At 35.9% G+C, this 23,016-nt stretch overlaps 1 protein-coding gene across 4 annotated transcripts in view; it reads right to left on the bottom strand.

Annotated features, from left to right (window-relative positions):
• The window catches only part of LOC150101881 (ankyrin repeat domain-containing protein 13D-like), a 248,457-nt gene that overhangs the window by 93,142 nt on the left and 132,299 nt on the right, over positions 1–23,016 (bottom strand). For all 4 annotated transcript variants that reach the window (XM_090400995.1, XM_090400994.1, XM_090400996.1 and 1 more), the window contains exons 7-8: positions 20,376–20,565; positions 6,762–6,828 (exon numbers count right to left, since the gene is read on the bottom strand). In XM_090400995.1, coding sequence (XP_090257121.1) covers positions 6,762–6,828; positions 20,376–20,565 — 257 coding nt within the window. The remainder of the gene's footprint in view (positions 1–6,761; positions 6,829–20,375; positions 20,566–23,016) is intronic.

Below are 23,016 nucleotides of genomic sequence, written 5' to 3'. Positions count from 1 at the left end.
GTAATTAAAATTAAAAACTATAATTATTCAAGTCATATTTCTTTATCAGAGGAGCTGATTCATGTTAATTTCATAGTTCATTCCACAAACAATCTTATGACCAGGTACTTTAATATTGGGCCAATGATACAAACAAAAGGAATTCTTATTCTAATTCTTACATGGTGAACAGAATGAGATGAACAGCACATTCAGAAGAATTGCATACTTCGGTAGGTGAGATCTAGAGCTGAATCATGTGATGTGAGAAACTTAGACAGTGATAGCCATTTTAGAGTGTGACAAGTTTTTTCTTCTACAAACAGACAAACTATATAATAAGTGAAGCATAATGAACTTGCTTCATAGTCATAGCTGCTCAGACATCAATGTTAAAGAATCACTAATGCAATATTTTCATTATTTAGCCATGTATCTAAATCTATTTGATTCTTTAACATTAATGTCCAGGCAGCTAATACTATGAAGCAAGTTTTTTTTGTCCCATCCAAGGTACTGGCACTACAGATACTAAAATATTGATATTAAAAACATTATCAAGAGCTGAAAGCTTTCTATGTACAACTGAATTGCACATATTTATCATCGTATTTAGAACGAATGAGGTAGATGGTCACTTGTTTTTTTAACATTCCTGCCTCCATATTTCAGAATGAAATTTTCTTTCTTGGCAAACAACTGCATAATTAATCATTATAATATTTGTGTTATGTACCTTCAAGGATAATTAATACTACATAAGTTTACATGATCACTAACTTCCTACAAACAATTTTCCTCCAAATTAGTCTTTTTAGGATTTAAATATATATTGTCAGATCTTAGATTTCAGTCTTCTAACTGCATCAATTTCATTTCACTATCAAGATCATGGTCGTCTTCTTCTTCTAAGTATGTTTCCTGGCAGTGTAGCAGTGAGCTGGTGCTGTGCAATATATATCCATTTCCAGCCAAGTCGACTCTACTTTCTTGTGGAGTTCACTTGGTCAAACAGTGTGGCAACAGACTTTACCTTATTAGCAAGGCAAGTTTTGCTGCCCGAAAAGCACACTATGGAAGAAATGACAAATTGACTTTGGGTGGTAGACAACTTGCATCATCTAGTGAGACATTACCCTCCAATGGAACGATGGTAATATCTACTAAGATAAGGTTTGTGTCAGTCTTTCCATCAATGTATTTCACAAAACTACCATAGTATGCCTCTTCTGATCTTTCACCCCAAGGGAATCAGAAAAATACTCAACAGCCGTGACATAATTCTCCAGCCTAGATGGTATCCTTCCAATTGCAATAAAAGCTTGTGCTAGAGAACTAACATTCATCCTGCACATCACTTTGACAAGCTCTCATAACAGTATGGAAGCAAGCTTTTATCCAATCTGTTCCTAAAAAAAAAAATTGCAAAAGCTTGTTATTGTCTTAATCTTAATACTCTCAAAAGTGATGGACATCAACAACTAGATTCTTCACTACCTAGAGACTCGTTAGTTAATTAGTGATCAACAATATGGATTCCATAATTCTGCTATAGAACCAAACAATATGAGATCTATATCAGAACATGCTAACCATATCCACATTAGACACAAGCAAAATTGTATAATTTTTCTTGGTAATTCCAAGATTAATTGCATTTGATTGAGCCTGGCATTGCACCCTTCTTTCTAAGCTGTCATCTTATGATCTTCCTCCTGCCCTTTGTGAGTGGAATGATTGCTTCCTCTCTGGTCATTCAATGTATCATGGTTCTCTCGATTGATTTTTTTCATCAGTGCCAGACCATCCTAAGTTTAGGTGCACTACTGCAAAATGGGAAAAAGTAGTATTTCAAGGTTGGGCAGATTTGGAATTTATACCAAGTAACTGGACAGATGAAGATTAACATCTTTTGCAAAAAAGAAACCAAGTTATCTGGAAGCCAAAGATGCCATAGAAGTGATGTGTTTGTACCAGGAAGGCTAAGCATAAACACCGATCTGAGGAGGGGAGGGAGGAGACAGAGAGAAATATCTGTCTTGATTAAGTTGAAGCATTATCAAAAAGGTAAATGGAAAAGAACTACGGTCATTCTTGACAAAAAGACAAAACTATGCTTTAAAAGCACTGAGGGCAGATGAGCTTTAAACTTGAGATGTTTGAATACTTCAAGGTTTGTCATATGAGCAGGATGAGAGGAGTGACATCAGCAAAAATGTTATTTCTCCAGGCAAAAATAGTTACCCAGTGAAATCCCTGAGGGAACACCTGCATTATACAAAGCAAACACCTTCATTATTACATATAGTGAACAACTTGAGAGAAAACTAGCAATCCAATTACAAAAAGAGAATGGCAGACCAGAAAATAAAAATTTGCTGAGTTGTCCTCAATGCCAGATTCTATCAAATGCCTTGGAAATGTCATGTGCAACCAGTGAAAATTTTAAGAGGGGGTGTTGCATATACAAAATAAGAAAAAATAATTCATTTTTTCATAATCAGTATCCAATTTATTAATAAGTAAATTTACATATTACAAAAATTGCTTTAATAAAAATATTTCACCTTCACTATGAGCACACACACCAATAATAAAAGTTTCGTACACAGAAATAATGCATCACAAGCATACAATATATCTGTAGCGACACTGCTCAACAAGCAGTGTCAGTTTCAACAAACATTCCGACACTGTATTAGATCACAGTGCATTTGTTTCGTGTAACAATAATTGAGAAAATTTTTTTTTCATATTCTCAACAGTGACACTCGTCATAATTCACCTTGTATTTATAATAAATAAATAAATAAATGTTATTTTAACAGCATAAAATAAGATTTACCAAAAATATTTCATCCTTACCACGAACACACACCAATAATAAAAGTCTTGTATCTCACAGAAATAATGCGTGCAAGCATATAATTTATCTGTAGCGATTGTCAGATTCACTTGTTACAAGTGCAAACAAATATCGGCGAGTCTAGCCAGAACTGACTGAACGTGATAATTCCGACACTGCATTAGAATCGCATTGCATTTGTTTTGTAATCTAAAGCATTAATCGAACAATTCCAATTATTAACTATTCAATCAATGTCAAAACATAAGTTGTAACCTTTAACGTGTTGTAAGCATTGTTATTATTTATAAACACAAACAAAATTTAATTTTTTCATTTTTTTCCTTGGGGGTGCTGCAGTGCTTATGTACAAGCCACCACTGTGTGCAACAGTACAACAGCTCCTGATTTCTTTTTATTTTAATGGCTGGTCTCGATTTGATGGTCGCCAGACGTATGACGATCATATTTTATGTAATATAGTTATTTTTGATTTTGTATATTTAATTATTTAAATTTAAATAATTTATTTATAATCAATTTAAATTATTATAAAATTTTATTTACATGTACATATGAGTACACCAGCAAACGGGCGAATTGAAATAGACTTGCAGGCGAGGGGTTCCCTACCCCTGATTTAGACAAAATTGAGAGCATTGGGTCAATAGTTCAATTGGTGGATACTTATCGCCTTTTTTGGAATTGGTTATATATGGGTTTGGTTTCAATTGTCAGTTGAGTATAATATAGTGTACAGATGATGAAGAACAGGTGTTAGTTAAGGAACACATCTCTTGGGCAGCACAAGTGGTGAAATATCATCAGGACCAGAAGCCTTTTTTTTTGCATCTAGGTTGTTTAAGATTCTTCAGATGTCTTTTTAGTGGAAAGCCATAAGTGACATGCAATGCAATGTTCCAGGTAAAAGAAGTAATTTGCCTTAGTCATCTATGCAGGGATTGGATGAAAAGAATGATGCAAGGAAGTCAACTTAATTTTATGTGATGTTGCAATATTACCATCTGGGAAGAGAGGAAGCACAGATGAACAGAAGTTGAACCCAACAGATTTTGTGAGATACAAGAAGGCATAACTGCCACTGACAGACTGTTGGTTCTACATTTTAGCCCTTTTGGACTTAGCAATGCTAATGATTACAGCAATTCATATGGAAATGCTGCAGGCTGTGTGTGAAGCTAGAGTTTTTGCCCAAAGCCAATATGCTGCCCCCCCCCCCCACTTATTGCCAATTTTCATGACTGATTTGTTACAACAATTTATTTGTAGAATATGGAATACATGAACTGGACTTATTTAGGAGTATAAATTCTAAGTTTTAAAAGAGGTAAACCGTGAGTAGACATAACTATATATAATAAATAACGGAAAAACTCACGTAGAAATATTATTTAATGGTATAATTTTCGCCCGTGTGTCACAGGCATCTTCAGTACAATTAGGCACAAAAATCAAACATTAACTGACACTAACAGACTGTGAACGTTTTGTTTTATCAAAAGGATATGATTTCGCTGTTACGCCGAATAAGGTGCCTATTATGGATTTTTTTCATAACATAGACAGGGGTATTCGATCCTTATCCCAAAAAACAGCCAACAGATTACGTTTTGAATGTGCACAAATTCTTTTTCATGCCAAGCCTCCTCGTCCTAATCTTTCTTACTCTGAATTTAAAGCATTGAAATCACTGAAGAATAACAATAATTTAGTAATTACGAAAGCTGATAAGGGGAAGGCTGTAGTGATTCAAGATAGGAAGGAATATGAGAGAAAAATGTCTCTTTTACTTCGCGACTATTCAACTTATAGGCCTCTTACATCGGATCCTACCCGGAGTCAATTGAAGAGACTTAATTCTCTTATAGATAATGTATCTACATGGAATGAAGATCAAAAGAAAAAACTTAAAACCTTCTTCGGTCGTCCACCTAGATTGTATGGTCTTCCAAAAGTTCATAAACCAGGCATTCCGTTTTACAGACCAGTCGTAGATTGTATAGGTTGCCCAACTTACAAAATCTCAAAATTTTTATCTAATTTACTCTCCTCTTCAACTAGAAGAACTGATACTTATATAAAAAATACTTTGGATTTTAAAAATAGGTGGCGCTTTTTGGAATTGTCAGTTAATGTTTGATTTTTGTGCCTAATTGTACTGAAGATGCCTGTGACACACGGGCGAAAATTATACCATTAAATAATATTTCTACGTGAGTTTTTCCGTTATTTATTATGAGTATAAATTCTGAGTAAGAGTAGAGATGGTATGCTTATGATACATGTCTTACAATTGAGTTTACACCAAACCATTTCCTGTACCACCTTCAATTCTAACTACTGACTTACAACTTAAATATAGATTGTGCATTGCTCTGTATAATGGACCATTTACCCCCTTCAACCATGGTGCTCTGATCAGCTTTTCCCTTGCAACCTTTTCATATGCTAAAGCTCCAAAACTTAAAATACAGATCCTTGTTATTTTTCCATGAAATTAAAATCTGATTCTGATAGCCCTGTTTGGCCTGAACCTAGTTGTTCTTTTCCAAGTTTCTCTTTGACAATCTTTCTTAGCCTGTTTTCAAGTATACTTATATAAATTTTACCTGCAATACTCAGTAGGAAAATTCCTCTAATTCTTTTACAGACATACCCAGGTCATACAACATGTTAGGGTTTCAGACCACTGTTGAATAGTGAACTACTACTTTTTCTTCACTTGTAGAAGCATGTAATGGTTTAATAACATTTTAAGCAGTCATATGTGTGAATAAATGATGTATATAATGTATTTATTTACATCAGATATGAAAAAGAAAAATTTAGAATAATTTTCACAAATTTAAGTTATTCTGAATAGCTGTGCTTAAGGGACCATGCCAACCAGTTTGGTCATCAGTTTACACTATTAAAAGTTTTCCATTTTGACAATAAGAGTGTCACATTTACAGATAACTGTGGTATTAAGTAGCACAGCACTTTTCACTTTGTCTTTGATTTTCAAAACTGTAACAACAGTAGTGCAAGGTAAGTTCAGACTGTGGCCTATCTCAGTGTTCGATATATCATCACTAAGTTTAATCATTTTAATTTTAGTATGTAATGAAATAGTTTTACAAGTCTTCTTTTCACTGGAAGCAACATCACCCTTACTTTTAATTTTATCTGCCACTATCAACAACAATAAAATAAAATAATAGTCAAAACAGTTTTATAATTCACAGCAAAGCACAGATGCAGTGAGCAATGACATGGTAAAGCAATGACAATTCAGTTCATGCAATGTGTACACCAGTTGATTCATGGAACCATCATATGAATGGGCATTGATCATAATTGAAAAACTGTCACGAGCATCATAAGGCGAAGTATTACTGTATTTTCCTTTTTTAGAGATATCTTCTATATTTTTACTTAAAGGCTATTTCAAAGAACAGAGATAAATGGAAAAGGAGATGAAAGAGGTTGCTTTTAACATGAGCTCTACAGACTGAATTCTTACAAACTTAGAACAAAGTGGAGGAATGTGATGACTATTTCAGCAGAAATCAAACCAGGCTCAGTTCTATATCCAAACTTGTTCCCCAAGCATATAGTTTCTATGAACACTATCAAATCATTCAACTCCTTTACATTTGCAGTGTGAAACAAGGAATGTAGGTGAATATTTTATTTGTGTTGCAGTGATGACTGAAATGCAAAGTGTAATGCATAAAATTACATTTTGCAGGTCCCTCTGAGACTAGTGGTCGAGTATTTGTTGGTGTTGCTATTAGCTTAGAGGATTTCTAAAAGAGAATCTCGAAAATTCCAAGGTGAACGATAAACCACAACTGCTAAGATGTATCTTCTGAAAACAAACTATAACATTTTATAAATTAGAGATCTAAAATGAAGAAACCATTATACTTACTTTACATTCACAGTCATTTATGATTTCTGTTTTATCACTTCTCCAGCCCCATATTCCAGATTTGTTTCTAGTAATGAGAAAAATAAATCATTTTTATTTCTTTATTTCTGCTCTCTCTCTCAAAAGTGGGAAAAACAACCAAATTGAAATTAGTTAATCAAATTCAACCTTATTAGGAACCTTTAGGCTACTACTAAATGCGTAGTATATAGCTGTCTCTTAGAAGCTAGAAACTTGGTGCAATATTCCATCAGTTTTTATAAAAGCTCTTTTAAAGAATGAACTGGATTTTTGCTTCTGCTGTGAATGAAAAGTAATATACAGGGTTAGCCTAAAAGAAATAGACACTTTCAAAGTTTTACAGAAAGAAGAGTTTTAATAGCATGGCTGAAATACTTACATGGTTTGAAGAGTACATCCTGAAGTTTACATGGGTAAGTTACAAGTGTTCTATGTGTGACCCTTTTGTAACACAACAAATATCAATGCAATAGTCCAGTTCTTCCCAAACACTTCTCACTATGTCCATGTCAACAGTCGCAGCAGCTACTGTGATGTGTTGTTTAAGATTGTCCACACTTGTAGGGAGGGGAGGAACAAAAACTTTGTCCTTTATGTACCCCCATCACAGGGTGTTAAATCTGGACTTCTTGGTGGCCAACATGTAAGAGCCATGTTCTTGGCAGTTAAACATCGAATCCAACGGCGAGGCAAATTTTCATCCAGGCAATTTCTAACTTCAAGGTGCCAGTGCGATGAAGTGCTATCTTGGACAACTATGAAATTGTCATTGTCTTCTTGCAGTTGAGGCATCAGCCACTCACATAACCAAATTGTCTAGGTAAGTTATTCCACGCACTGTTTTTTTCCTGGAAAAAGAATGATCCATATGCCTTTTTAAAGGATACAGCGCAAAAAACGTTCACTTTGGGTGAATCCATCACATGCTCCACTACAGCTCTCGGGTTTTCAGTTCCCCATCATATATGAATGTTGTGTTTGTTCACTGAACCACTAATGTGGAAAGTCGATTCGTCACCACAAATTAGCCGGTCAAAGAAATCATCACTTTCTTCACTCCGTTGCTGCATGTCCATACAGAATGAGTGACGGAGAATTTTGTTGTTTTCATTGAGGTTCTGCAATAATTGCAACCGGTAAGGGCACATTCGTAAACGTTTACGCAAGATATTCCACACAGTCTTTTGTGGAACTTGAAGTTGTAAACTTGCACATGTTGTCAACTTCTTCAGGCTGCGCATGTACGTCTCACGAACACGAGTCACTGTTTTCCCGAATACAGGTGGTCTCCCAGGACTTTTCCCCTTGCACAGACAACCAGTTTCCTTAAATTTCTTGCTCCAATCGTAGATTGACTCCTTGTGGGTGGTTGTTTACCATACCGTGTTCTAAAACGACGTTGCACGACAGTAACAGAATTTGTTTTTGCAAATTCAATCACGCAGAAAGCCTTCTCCACCTGGCTAGCGGCCATACTGCTCGACTTACATCAAGGGTGCTCACGTGCTACTGATGTCACAAAGACAAACGAAAAGCAGAGGTCGTAAACTTGAGCAGACTTTTCCTATAAAACAGTACTAAATGCTTTCTGATGTAACAAAGAAATTTCAATTTATAAAGCATTTATTAAACTGTCTATTTCTTTTAGGCTAACCCTGTATATTAATTAAATGTGTAAATCTGAATTAAAAATATATTCAGATCTACACATACTAGTTGGCAGCCAAATCTGACAGACTGTAGGTTCAAATCCCTAATGTTAGGTAAATTATTTTATTTTTTTTTAATTATTTTTTGCCAATATATGTAATAAAATGTTGCCTATTTTTTTATGTAGGAAGGGAAAGACCTACCAATGCCTTTAGTGTTGCTGCTAATTTTTTGATAAGTTTTCAATTCCTTCCACCACAAAAATAGCACACTATTCAGTGGTATGGTATTTTTGTGGATTTCAGCAGCAGATATATGTTTGGTGGTCTTGAATGAAACAGTTACTACTCATTACTGACCACTCGCAAGTGTTTTTGTTTTATTTTTCTTCAAACAAAACAAAATGCTTGTTTGATGTGGAGATTTTTTGGAAGATTTGTCCTGAGATATTTGTTTGTTTTGGTTTATCACTAGGTGGAAGACTAACAAACTTGGGATGTTATCTAGTCTTTTGTCTTGCCCATTTTGGGTTTCTAATGAGGTTTAAAAAGCTTGCCTGCTCAGTGCGATTTTGGAATGTTTGTGTTTTGCAGGGTCGAGCTCACTGTAGTCTAACACTTCACAGATTAATTTAATCCACCAAGGGAAAACAAAAACAGGCCTTTGCAATCATGCCCTGGAGACAGGTCTATTACATCACATGAGAATATGGTATGAAAGAAAATTTAAAGAGGCATGTTGAGACCTTCATAAAACAAATTTAAATAAGAATAATGGTCTCAGAATTTTTAAGTTTTGGTCTACACATACATTGCTTGGAATGAAGGCAACAGACACCATAGTGTGAGGGAACAAACAGCCATTTGGCCGACCTTAATAAGATGTTGAACTTCCTTTTGCTGCACCAATGGCAGCAAATCTACGGGGTATACTTTTCACAAGTGTATGATAACGATCAATGGGAATTTTGGACCATTCTTACAGTAGGCATGTAATGAGGTCCTAGACTGTTGTGGGGGTGGACATCCCTTAATTTTACTCGATGTTTCAGTTCATCCCATAGATGTTCAATAGGGTTGAGATCAGGACTCTGTGGAGGCTAGTCAAGTGTGGTGACGTTCATATCAATAAACCACACAGTCACATATCAACAAACCACACAGCAGCCTTATGAGATGGTGAATTGTTTTGATGGATAGCCAAGTTCTGTAGAAACACCAAAAAGTAGGAAGCATTGCAAGTAATCCAGAAGGGATACAGGAAAGGAGAATGTCTAGGAAGGCTAATTTTCTTTTTCATGGTAAAGTTCATGCATGAGTGAAGGCTGTTGATTTTGTTTAAAAAGGTCTGATGCTTCTGATACATCTGGTCTGATACTTCTGCATCAGACCAGATGGCAAACACATCATCTGCATATCAAACCCAAAAGGAAGGTTGGGTTCCTTACCTAGTCGTAGAGAATAGGGATTCCTTAAGATGCTCTAAGTAGAAATTGGTAAGCAGAGGTGAAAAGGGGCTTCCCATAGCAGTTCCTTCAATCTGTTCGTAGAATTGGTTTCTGTAGATGAAATATCCTGAGGACATGACAAAGTCAAACAGTTCGACCATGTCTAGAGGGAACTCTTCTGATAACAGTTGGAGAGTGTCAGACAGAGGCACACTGGTAAATAAGAACTGGATATCAAAGCTGACAATGAGGTCTGTCATGTGAAGAGTTAGGTTTTTTTTTTTATTTTTTCAGAAATTCTGAAGAATTCTTCACAGAGGCTCATTTGTAGCCACTACAGGAGTTAGCAAGTAACTCAAACTTCGGTTGAGAGTAACTCCATTTTTATTGTAAGATCGTTGGAGAGACTGCCTATATAGTTTTAAAACTAAGTTGAAAAGACTGGTGTTTAAGATCAAGTATACTGTCTCAAAGATAATTCCTAACTTTGCTAAATTTAAAGAAACCATCAAATCACCAGGTACTTCGAATTTACACCAATGCTAGCCATGCAATCAATTAAACAGCCATGAAACATGATCTCGCCCTCAATATCTTTTCTTCAAGGGACAATATCCTTGATCTTAAACACTGATCTTTTCAACTTGGTTTTAGACTTATCTAGGCAGTCTCTCTGACAATCTTACAATAAAATCAGACTTATTCTTGACCATAAGTTTGACTCATTTGCTAATGAGCAAAACTAAGATAAACACCTGACAATAGACGGATGGGTTTTCAACATATATGGACATTCTCTCAATTTTGCAGAAACTTCAGTAATCATCGTGAAAGGACACCTAGATTTCTTACATAACATAGAGAGAAACCTATCCACCCTATCACAAGTGATGATGCTAATAACCTCTGACTAGAAGGACTACTTAGAGCTAAACTAACTTATCCAAACTTATCTCTAAATGAAATCAATGTCCCCCAAATCCTTGAGGACATGACAACCAGCTTCCTATAACCAAAGTTAAAGGTAAAGCTGTAGTTTTAATGGATACCACCAAGTACAACAGAACAACTTCTGTTACAAGATTAGTCCACTTATCACGAGATTACTAAATCAATAAACCGAATTTTTGGTAGGCCATAAAAATGCAATTCTACCTATTTTGGTAAAACTGCAAGTTTTTATGGCCTACCAAAAATAGGTAAGGAAGGAGTCCAACTGAGACCCACAGCTGACTGCATATAAACCCCAACATATCACTTAGCCAAATTCCTAGCTCAATAGGATAACAAAAGTCATGGGGAAGACTTTGGTAAGAAGATAGAAGGTAAAAAAAGACAAGCGGCAAAATAGTTTGGAGGCATTGAAAAAAGCTTAGAAATGGAGAAAAGAGTATTGTAAAATAAATCAAATATGATAAAGGTGACATGAAAAACTGAAGATAAGGATATCATAGATGTCTGGAGTAACTACACTGAAAGACATAAATGAAACAAGAAGTGACAGAACCATAGTAGAAATTTTCAAGAGAAATGCAAACAGGAATACATCAATACTTGAGGTACGAGGGTGGTCTGAAAAGTTCACGACCTCGACCATAGATGGCAATACTAACAGTATGATTGTTTTTTTATCTAAGTTGGTACATCTGTCATAAGCATCTTTGTGAAATTGCAAGTCATTCTATCAAGTAGTTTGTTTTATACAGCTGTCTGAAGCCATGTTGCCTGTATCCTTGCAATGGATAAAATTGAGTATCATGCAGTTATAAAATTCTTTGTTTGGCAAAAGAAATTCATTCGAAGTTCATAAAAGTTTATGGGCACTCTTCTCCTTCGTTTTTGACGATTAAGAAATGGATTGCCGAGTTTAAACGTCAGTGTACCAGCCTTGAAGATGATCCACGTGAAGGATGTCCAAAAAGTGTAACAACATCAGAAATCATTGATCAGTGCACGATATGGTATTGGATGATGAGCGAATCAAAGTGCATGAAATTGCCAAGACTACAGGCATTTCAAAAGGAAGTATAGGAAAATTTTGCATGAAGAATTGCAAATGAAAAAGCTTTGCGCAAGATAGGTGCCATGCAGATCAAAAACGCACTCGCATGAAAATTTCTGAACAATGCTTGGAGTGTTTTAACAAGAATAGTAAATCTGATTTTGTGTGTCGATTTATTATTATGGATGAGACTTGGATTTACCAGTGCACACCAGAATCCAAACAGCAGTCAAAACAGTGGACAGAAGCCAGTTGTTCAGCTCCAAAGAAGACAAGGTCATGGCATCAGTGTTTTGGAATGCTAAAGGCGTTTATTTTGTTTATTAATTATCTTGAAAAGTGCAAAGCAATAACGGGGGCATATTACTCCGACCTTTTAACCAGACTAGACGAAAAAATTTGCGATCCTGGTTTACAGAAGAAAAATCATCTTTCATCAGGACAATGCACCTGCCCACAAAGGTGTTTTTGGCAATGGGAAAATTAAGGGATCTGCCCTATGAATTGTTGGAACATCCACATTATTCCCCAGATTTGGCTCCCTCTGACTTCTATCTCTTCCCCAAACTAAAAATCTTCCTTGCTGATCAGCGTTTTTCTTCGAATCAAGAGGTGATTGCAGCTGTAGAGGGGTATTTTGCAGATCTTATTGAGAACCATTACAGGGACGGGATAATAGCATTGGAGCATCGCCAGTAGTGTCCGACGCCTGTGTGCAAAACTTTAGTTGGCGCCCCCTCCCCCTCCAATAAAAAAACACTTCAAAAAAAAACGTTTTTTTTTAAAATATTTCCCCCTCTTTGGCGCCTGTGTGCATCGCACACATTGCATATATGGCCGGCACACCCCTGAGCATCACTGGAATAAATGTATTAGTCTTAAGGGAGATTATGTTGAAAAATAAAAATAATTTTGAAATTATATATTCATTTATTTCATTGTTAGGCCGAGAATTTTTCAGACCACCCTCGTAGAAAAAGCTGCCAAAAACTTGAAATGTGGAAAGGTAGCTGGAGTAAATGATATTTGACCAGGAATGCTTAAATATTGAGATATAAAAGTTTTGCACTGGCATCTACATTTCATAATTCATAGAGCCTGGTCAGGAGGACGAATTCCACACTGCTGGATTATAGCACTCATAGTTCTCATCTATCTATCTATCTATATATATATATATATATATATATATATATTAAAAAAAGATGGAATAAAGTCAAAAGTGAGAATTAAAAGGAATTTCTCTACTAAGTGTTCCAGTTAAGATTTATGCAAACATACTTGAAAAGAAGTTGAGAAAAAACTGGAAGAGAAACTGGGAGCAGAACAAGCTAAATTTAGGATAAAATAGAGGTCGTGAGGATCAGATTCTGACTTTATGACAAATAGTTGAGAAATCATGAGAATATGACAAGGTTCCCAGAGAAAAACTTTTCAAAACACTACAATTATATGAGATAAATAGAGCACTATACAGAACAATATAGTCTATATTTAAGTTGTGAGTCAGAGGTAAGACAAGGATGCACATAACCTCCACTCTCATTCATCATCTATATAGACTGCATTTATGAAAGAAAGTGGCATTAAACATGACATAGAATCAGAGATGTAAAACTTAGTTCTTTGCTTTATGCAGATGATGTTGGACTCTTTGAAACCAATCCAGTGCAAGTCTCCTGGCTTTTCGAAATAAAATGAATTACAGCTATAACAAATTTGGGATGAAAATCAGCAACAAAAAGATCAGAACTATGAAAATAGACCAGAACATAGAAAACTTCAACTGCATTCCTACACAGTTAAAGTTTTCTAAATGGAGAACCTGTAGAACAAGTAAAATCTTCTTCTTCTGCAGCTTCTCCCACTTAAGTGGGGTCACTGTTGATAATGACTCTCCTCCACACCTTCCTGTCTTGGGCTGTCACCACATCCAAGTTCTTCATCTTCAAGTCCTCTTCTACCAGCTCCCTCCATCTCTTCTTTGGCTGCCCACGCTTCCTCCTTCCTTGCACATCCATCTACATGATCCTTCTTCCCACATATTCGTCCTCCCTCCTCATCACATGACCAAACCATCTCAACCTTGCCTCCTGTATTTTCGCTCCTAAGTTCGTAACTTTCACTGTTCCCCTGACATAGTCATTTCTCAGACGATCCTTTCTGGTCACACCGCGCATCCACTTAAGCATTCTCATCTCTGCTACTTCCATCCTGCTGATGTTATTTTTCCTCAGGACCACAGTTTCTATAGCATATGTCATAGCTGGCCTCACTACTGTCCTATAGATTTTGCCTTTCAAATGATCGGCACCCTCTTATTACATAACACTCCAGCCATCTCCCTCCAGTTCCTCCAACCCGCTTGTATCCTGCATCCCACTTCCTTCTCAGCTCCTGCATCTTCTTCCACTGTTGAACCCAAGTATCTAAAGTCTCTCACCTTCCTGATGACATTTCCTTCCAGCTCCAGATCTGTCTCCTGTCTGCCGCCCACTGTGCAACACATACTCTGTCTTACTTCTGCTCAGTCTCATACCTCTCTCTTCCAGTACTTTTCTCCATCTTTCCAGTTTAGTTCCCACGTCTTCTCTAGAATCTGCACACAGCAAGATGTCATCTGTATACAACATTGTCCAAGGTGCATCTTCTCTCACCTCCTCTGTTACCACCTCCATCACAATATTAAACAGACTTAATGCTGACCCTTGATGCAAGCCAACTGTTACTTGAAAACTTTCTGTCTGTCCCAGACAGAGATTCTTATCTTTGATCTTATTTTAAAGTGTAGAACAAGTAAAATATTCCAGCTATTAGGCAGTTTTTAGTGAAGATGGCAAATTTGGAAATAGACAACAGAACAAGCAAAGCTAGAATGCCAATTTAATACATTTATATGGATTAAGAGAGAAATTAGCCAAAACACTAAACTAGCAGGATACAAGACAGTGTTCCAACCAGTTTTAAGTTACGAATCTGAGAGCTAGATTAGAAATAAAAAATTTGATCCAAGATTAGATACCACAGATATGAGAGGTCTGAAAAAAATTAGGGGCTTAAACAGATGGCATCAATTTCAGAATGACAAAGACATTTAGGAAGGAGCTAAACACTATTTGCATTCAAAAAACATGAGAAGGGCTAATCAGGCAAAGCAGAACAGGGATTCCAGCCAAGGTGGTAGGGAAAAAAACACCTCCAAAGAAGAATTTGATGTCTGTAGATTAATTCACTTAGAGGTCTGTTATTGATAAAATAATTTGGAAGAAAGTTGTTAATAGGAAGTTAGTAATAGTGAAAAGTTATGGGCTATTAGAATAATAATAACACCTTTCAATAGTAGAATGTGTTTTTATTAAATTTTTTTATTTAAGGGTTTTTTTGTTTTTATTATTAATATAATGTCTTCTACTTACATCTCAATAATAGTGACAAACACTATTATAATAACCTACCATCTCCACACTTCAACAGTATTTTTTGTGAGTTAACTGCATGTATTGTTTGGCCGCTTTATCTGTATGAATAAAGAGTTTCTGGGGGAGGGGGGGGGGATACAACCACCTCTGCATGAGATTGACAAAACTCCTTGAATTGAAAATTCCTGATAAAGATCCATTTTGTTCCATTATTCTTCTGACTGTGTTACAGAGGCAGGCACTAAATCCATTTTTTACTACTATCCTAACTACTATTAAAATTTGAACTTAATGCACCTTGCTCTAATTACAAGATCGGTGCTTTTAACTGCTAAGTTACAGTGGCTGACATTTATGAGTTTATCCAGAATGAGAAGCCATCTGCATTAAGATGTCTAGATATAAAGTAACAAATATGGAAAGATAACTAGCTTATTAAAATAATAATTATGCTTATTTTAATGATTAAACAAATTTACTGATTTCTCCTGTTTTAGATTTAAAAAATTTTCTTATCTAAAAGATGGAAGAGAAAAAAATCATGCAAGTTATCTGAATGACAAAAATTCATATACCATACACAAGACCACAAGTACAGTGAATGCCTACATCATACCACTATGCATTAGTGTGATTTTTCTTTTGGAAAGAATCAAAATTGCAGACGAATCAGCTTGATCATGATTTTTCAAGACACTACTTTTTTTTTTTTTTTTTTTAAATTCCTTGCAGTTCAAATAAGCAAATTTTGATAATGCCTATTAATGATAAGTATATACCTGGGGGAACAGTAAAGCAATGAATCCACAAGATAAGATGTCATACCATAAAATAATATTAAACAGAAATGTGCACTCAATGCATTTTTTCATACCACCCACCAAATTTTGAAACAAAACTGCGCATCACTGAACAAGCTGAAAGAGGCAAACGTGTGGCTGATATTGCATGCCAATTTAATCGTTACCAGTATGCTAATGAATGGTACAAGGATCAGGCAAGAAAGGTGACCAGCATGGTAAGGGAGGCAAAATCAGATTACAAGAAGAAACTAGCTGAGCAGGCCAAAGGAAATCCCAAAGATTACTTTTGTTATATGGCAAGTAACAGGAAGAATGACTATGGGAGAATAACCTTAATGAGAGTTGATGGTGAGGAGGTGATGGAAGCAGATAAAGTAGCAGAATTACTGAGTGACCACCCTAGCAAAATGGTCACTCAGTGGTTACTGAATGACCACTTTGCAAGAGTTATATCATCCAAGTGAGGTTACAGGTATGACATAGGCGACAGGGACTGGTGTGGGAATAGAGGTGGATGAATTGGAGGCTCTTAGGAGATTCTACAATCTCAATGTAAATACAGCTGTGTGATTAGATTGGATATTAGGTCCCATTTTATGAGAATGTGCAAGGGAACTAGCAATGCTTGAATACGCTCTTTTAGTCTCATCTCTGGTAGAGTTCCAAGGGAGTGTAAGGAAGGTAAAATAATTCTTCTGCATAAGGGAAGATTCTAAGACAACGAATTAAACACCAATCAGTTTCTCAAAAGTGATGGTAAAAGTGCTGGCCAAAAATAGAATTCAAGAATGGGTGGATATGAGGTGCAACATGGCTTTGTAAAGGGTCCATAATGAGTTAGTAATTTACAAACTTTTTATAACAGAGTGACAACTGAGTTGGATAAAGGAAATGGTTACATGATAATTCTGCAGGATTTTACAAGGCATCCACAAAATTGGAACAAATGGAGATGTATATGACACTAGTTATGTGGATAAGAGGTGGGCTGCTGGACAGATACCAAACAGTGGAACATGGAAGAGCAGAATCCAGATGAAAGCAGGTGACTGTGGTGTGCTGCAAGGTTCTGTGCTAGGACCACTACTGTTTAATTTGTACATAAATGATCATCATCATCAAATTCCTGCCATGTACCCTCAAGGGGTGTACAGGATATGATAGTACTACATGAAAAAAATTACATCATTACTAACTTCCTATCTACAATTTTCCTCCAAATCAGTCTGTTACTTGTCAAGACTCCAACATTATCAGATCATATATTTCTATCGTCTAAGACACTTTGTACTATATCAATCCAACTATATCTTGGTCTTCCTCTGGGTCGTTTTCCTGCCAACCTGGCAGAGACAACTTGTTTTGCTAATCTTTCCTTGCCCATTCTGTTTAAGTGACCATACCACCTGAGATTAGCTGTGCTAACACATTCCTGGATGCTGACAATGTCAAGTTCTTTCCTAATATTCTTGTTTTTAATATGATATTTCCATTGATACCATCTGTTCATGTCTCTAAACTTTCTCAGGACTCTCATATCTGCAGTCTCTAGTCTTTGGTCAAGTGTTTTACTACTGACCCAGCTCTCAGATCCATAAGTTAAAACTGGTTTGAACACTGTCTTGTATACAGCTAATTTAGTGTTCCGACTAATTTCTCTCTTATTCCATATGAATTTATTAAATTGACTTCCTACAATACCAGCTTTATTGATTCTGTTGTCTATTTCTATATTTAATTTACCATCTTCACTAAAAATCGTGCTCTAAGCAGCTGAAATGTTTTACTCGTTCCACAGGTTCTCCATTAATAGTGAAGTTGACGTTTTCAACGATTCTGCCTACTTTCATGGTCTTTGTCTTTTTATTGCTGACCTTCATACCATATCTATTACAACAGTTATTCAATTTACTTAGAGAATCTTGCAGACTTGTAGCAGATTTATTTAGAAGTATAACATCGTCCACATAAAGCAAAGAGCTGACATTAACATCTCCAATTTTGATATCATGTTTAATACCACTTTCCTTCATAATGTGATCCATATAGATAATGAATAACAGAGGGGATAATATACATCCTTGTCTCACACCAGATTTAACATTAAACCATCTTCCTGTACTTCCTTCAATTCTAACTGCTGACTTACAACTCAAATAAAAACTAAGTATTGCTTGATATAATGCCTCATTGACACCATATAACTGTAGTTCGAATAGTTTCTCTCTTGCCACTTTGTCATATGCCTTTTCCAAATCGACAAAACTTAAATACATTATATTCCCATGATTTCTCCACTATTTGTCGTACAGTGAAGATCTGATCCTGACAGACTCTATTTGATCTGAATCCAGCTTGTTCTTCACCAAGCTTTACTTCCACAATTCTTATCAACCATTTCTCAAGTATACCTGCATAAATCTTACCAGGAACATGCAGTAGAGAAATAACTCTGTAATTCTCACATTTTTTTATTTAACTTTTTATATACGGGTACTATGAGAGCTCTACTCCAATCATCGGGAATTCATCCCTGTGTCCGGGCATTCTGAACTGTGCAGTGCAGCCACTGTAAGACTTTTATACCACCATACTTCAGCATTTCTGGTTGAATATCATCTACTCCTGCTGCCTTTCCACATTTCAATCCTTCGATGGCTTTTTCTACTTCAAGTATGGATATGTATTCCTGACTGTATGTCTGTTGAGTGTTTTTTTACTATGTGCTATCACTGCTTGTTTCATTTAGCAGGTTTTCAAAGTAATTACTCCATACTTCAAGGATTTTTTTTCTCCCGTTTTCATGTCACCTTTATCATCTCTAATTCCTTTTACAGCACTCTTTCCTCCATTTCTAAGTTTCTTCAACAACCTTCAGAATATTTTGCTACCTTCTTGATATTTATTTTCTATGTTCTTGCTAGAGTTATACAGTGTTTAGCTTTCTTACACTTGTCTCTATATTCTCTAAGAACACAACATAACTCTAGTAATGTTGAGTTGGGGTGTGTTTTGAGATTTGTTCATAAATGATATAGGAAATAATCTGAAAGGAAATATTACGTTGTTTGTTGATGATGCAAAATTGGACAGAGTAATAGTTAAGGCAATGTAGAGAGTTTGTAGGATGATTTAAATAGGCTGTTAGTATGGGCAAAAGATAATGGATGTCAGTTTAATGTGGAGAAATGTAAAATTATGCATTTTGGGATAAACAGATTACAAACTGTGCACCACATTGATGGAACTGTACTCCAGGAAATAAAGTTAGGGAATTTGGGGATGGTGGTGTTAGACTGAGTTGAAGATTAGTGGGCATACTGCTAAGGTAGTTCATAAGATTACTTGGCTATTGAAGAACAAACTACCAAGTAGAGATAAGGAAGTTGTTATTCCTCTTTACAAGGCCTTGATATGTCTACATCTGGATTGATGAATTCAGGTCTGGGCTCCTGGGGATGAGGAAACAGTGGAGAGGATTCAGAGGCAAGCAACGAAGATTGTGAGTGGTCTTTTGTGGAATGTGCCCTATGAGGATAGATTGAGCGTATGTGGATTGAAGAAGTTGGGTCATGAGTGAAAAAAGAGAGGATATGATAGAAACATTTAAGTTACTTATGGGATTTTATAAAAATGATGTAGAAGAATTGTTTCAGCACTTGGCTAGAGGGGAAGTTGATTAAAGGTGTGGTTAGTAGGGGTGTGAGGACTAGATTTTTCACTTGCAGGGATATGAATGAAGGAATGGGTTGCCAGAGTCATTAGCACTTTGTCTGTTAATGGATTCAACAAGTATAATAGATTATGTGGATAGTTTGTGTCTCCCATAATAAGTTTTTTGAACTCCATGGAGGTTCCTGTACAATAATAATGACAAGATAAGGAGAAATGAAAAGTTCCCTAACTTTCTCCCTCCAGGTGGAGTAATTCTGGCTCCAAGCAACTATAAAAATGCTTAAGAACTTCATCCAGTAAAGTTGATTTTTCCTATATTCTCCTCAATTTCTCTCTCTAACCAATGGTGCAGCAGTGCTCATTTGGTTAACAAATGATTTTATACATGAAATCATTTGTTTTGGAACAGACTATCAAACAAAGAAAATTTTTTTCATCTTTTTTTAGATCACTCCCCTACATGAGAGGCTTCAATGTCTACATCAAATTAACAAATGTGTGGGCAGAGGTAAAGAGTAAAGTAAAAAAAGAATATCTTATTCTTTTTGAAGAGCTGTGCACACAGTCACCAAGCATCTATTGTATAATTATACTTACCTTTCAAAACTAATTTTATCAGTATCTACATAAGTTGTCACTATAGGAGTGGTTAGACGGGCAGAAACAGCTTCAGAAGAAGGCCGAAGAGTTCCAGCCATATCTGCCAATTGTGGGGGCATCATTCTCATCTGTTCTACATATACTTGACCAGCTTCATGATCAATCTCCATCATTACAGCACTTTCATCTAGAAAAAGTAAGGAATATGAGAAGGGAAAAACATGTTATTCAATTAAATTTACTTTAAGAGTAATATAGTAACTTAGAGGTTCAATGGTATTACTTGATTAAAGAGTTTAAGGAATATACCTTATTTTTTGAATATAAAGTGTTCAAATGGATATAAGTTATCCCGGTTCAGTGGAAGATACTATATGTCTGCGAATGAATTTCACAGGCTTAGCTGGTAGTTATCTAATTCCTCAGCTAGTTCCATTTCTTTACCATTCAGGTTTCTTATGTTGATAGTGCCTATTTAGTAAAAGAAAAACCCTGCTGCTTCATAAAACAGCAGCTAACCCCCCCCCCCCAAAATACCCTATTAAATAGGGATTTTTCAAAGGTCTTTTCCAATCAAAGGGTGCATATTTTCAAAGTAAATACAGATCTGTATCTGAAAAATAATTTACTACCTCTATGAAGTGTCATGATAATCTTCATTAACTTAGATTTGACTCAACAGATGACATAACAAATTGAATAAAATCCTTGCAGCAAGATGATTTACACTGATAAACAAAATTAAATATTCCCCACCCTTCTTCAATGAAAATTTGTGCCTATAAAAGTCATACTATCTACTAATTTTCCAGGAAATGAAAAGAAGTTTTTGTCATAATGCTGGATTTTATAGGGTCTTTTTGAATATAAATAGTATGAATACAATAATATTAATAATGTTCAATGTAACAGAGTTTGAGAGCTATCTGGTGTGGAGAATGAAATATATAGTGGGGTGTTGCTACAGACCTGGTGGTTTGATTGCTGGGAATGATGAAATGCATCATCAAATTACCTTGATAGGTACCACACGAGAAATTACTATGGATGACTTCAATTATCTAAACATCAGTTGGTTACAGAGAATACTCATAAGAATGAATGAGAATATGTTGAGTTGTGAAACACCTTGCACAAGCAGCATGTGACAGGTTATATGTTGAACTACAAAGCTGAAAATTATGACAAACTAAGGAGAATGCTATGTTAGGAATACTATAGTATCAGTTACTGAATGAGAAGGATATCAGCAGTGCAAAGGAGGCTTTGAAAACAGGCTTAAATGATGTAGTATCTGAATGTGTCCAGATAATTTGAAGAAGAAATAGAGCAGGAGTGAAATGGATGTCTAACATTAAGCAACTGATCCATAAGATGATGATATGGAAGGTATGTCATAGAAATACATGAAGTGCAGGGCAGCAAAATTACAAGTATTGTATGGAAAGATAAACAGGAGTACAAAAACGAAATTGGATTTGCCTTCAGCCTGCATAGCCAAAACAATTCTTCTGTTATGTGCAAATAAAAGGTAGAATGAATGTGGAGGAATAGTATGTGCATACACTAAAGTGAATGCAGATGTACCCTTGTGTAAGAAGCAGATGAGCCTGCTCAAATGAGTGCTCAATTTACTAAGATCTATCAACACAGCGTATGCAACATGGACAAGTTACACAAACATATCAAAGGCCTAATCCAGTTTGGCTAAACATTCTTTTAGCTTACCTGCCAATATCTTTGACATGTTTGTATAGCATAAATCTTGGTTCAGGAAAGATTGCACAGGAATAGGAAGAATGTATCATAATCCCACTGCACAAGTATGGTGCAAAGATAGATGTACAAGGGACGTCCAGAAAGTAGTTCCGATGGTCTGTCAGAGAAAGAAAAATATACTTACAAAAAAAGCTTTATATGAAATTAAAGTAGACATTTTCACTACTTTTCTACATAATTTTCACCATTGTTCAGGCACTTATCATAACGGGGCACCAAGAGTTGTATACCTTCGTCGTAGAAGGTTGCCGATGCAAACCACGTATTGACTGCTTCCTTGACCTCGTCATCTTGAAACTGCCGGCCACCAAGGAAAGATTTCAGATGCTTCAACAGGTGAAAGTCGCTTGGCACGAGGCCAGGACTATATGGGGGATGATGGAATTGTTTCCAGCTGAATGTGGTGAGAAGTTGTGTTACAGTGCTCATGTGTGAGCGGTCGTTATCATGAATCAAAACAATGTCCCTGGTAAGAATGCTGTTGGATCTTGAATGAAAGGATTTCCTTGGAAAATTATTTTTGTTTCAAGATCCAAAAAATTTAGCTAAAACAATAACGAAAATGATTGTAAATAAGTGAAGATACTAATTTGTTTAAAGAATTATACTAATACAAATTTTGAAATATTAATTAAAGGTGAAGGGTCAAAGCTGAATAACTGAGAGGAGACCTCCACATAGCCTTTAAAGGAATGCGGAGAACCGACCAGGGCTTCTGACCTAATGTCCAATCCTCATCTTCTCGTGGTGCACCCTGTTGGGTATCTACTCGGATACTGAACGAACGAGGATGGGTTGGTAATTAGGGATTTAACCGACCAAATTGTACTCTTATTGGTTAAACCAAAATAAAAAATGA

Source organism: Typopeltis vanoorti, chromosome 11 (assembly GCF_054136105.1).
Source record: "Typopeltis vanoorti isolate ZY-2024b chromosome 11, IOZ_Tvanoo_1.0, whole genome shotgun sequence".
NCBI lineage: Eukaryota > Metazoa > Arthropoda > Arachnida > Uropygi > Thelyphonidae > Typopeltis > Typopeltis vanoorti.
This window is presented reverse-complemented; position numbering and strand designations above follow the sequence as displayed.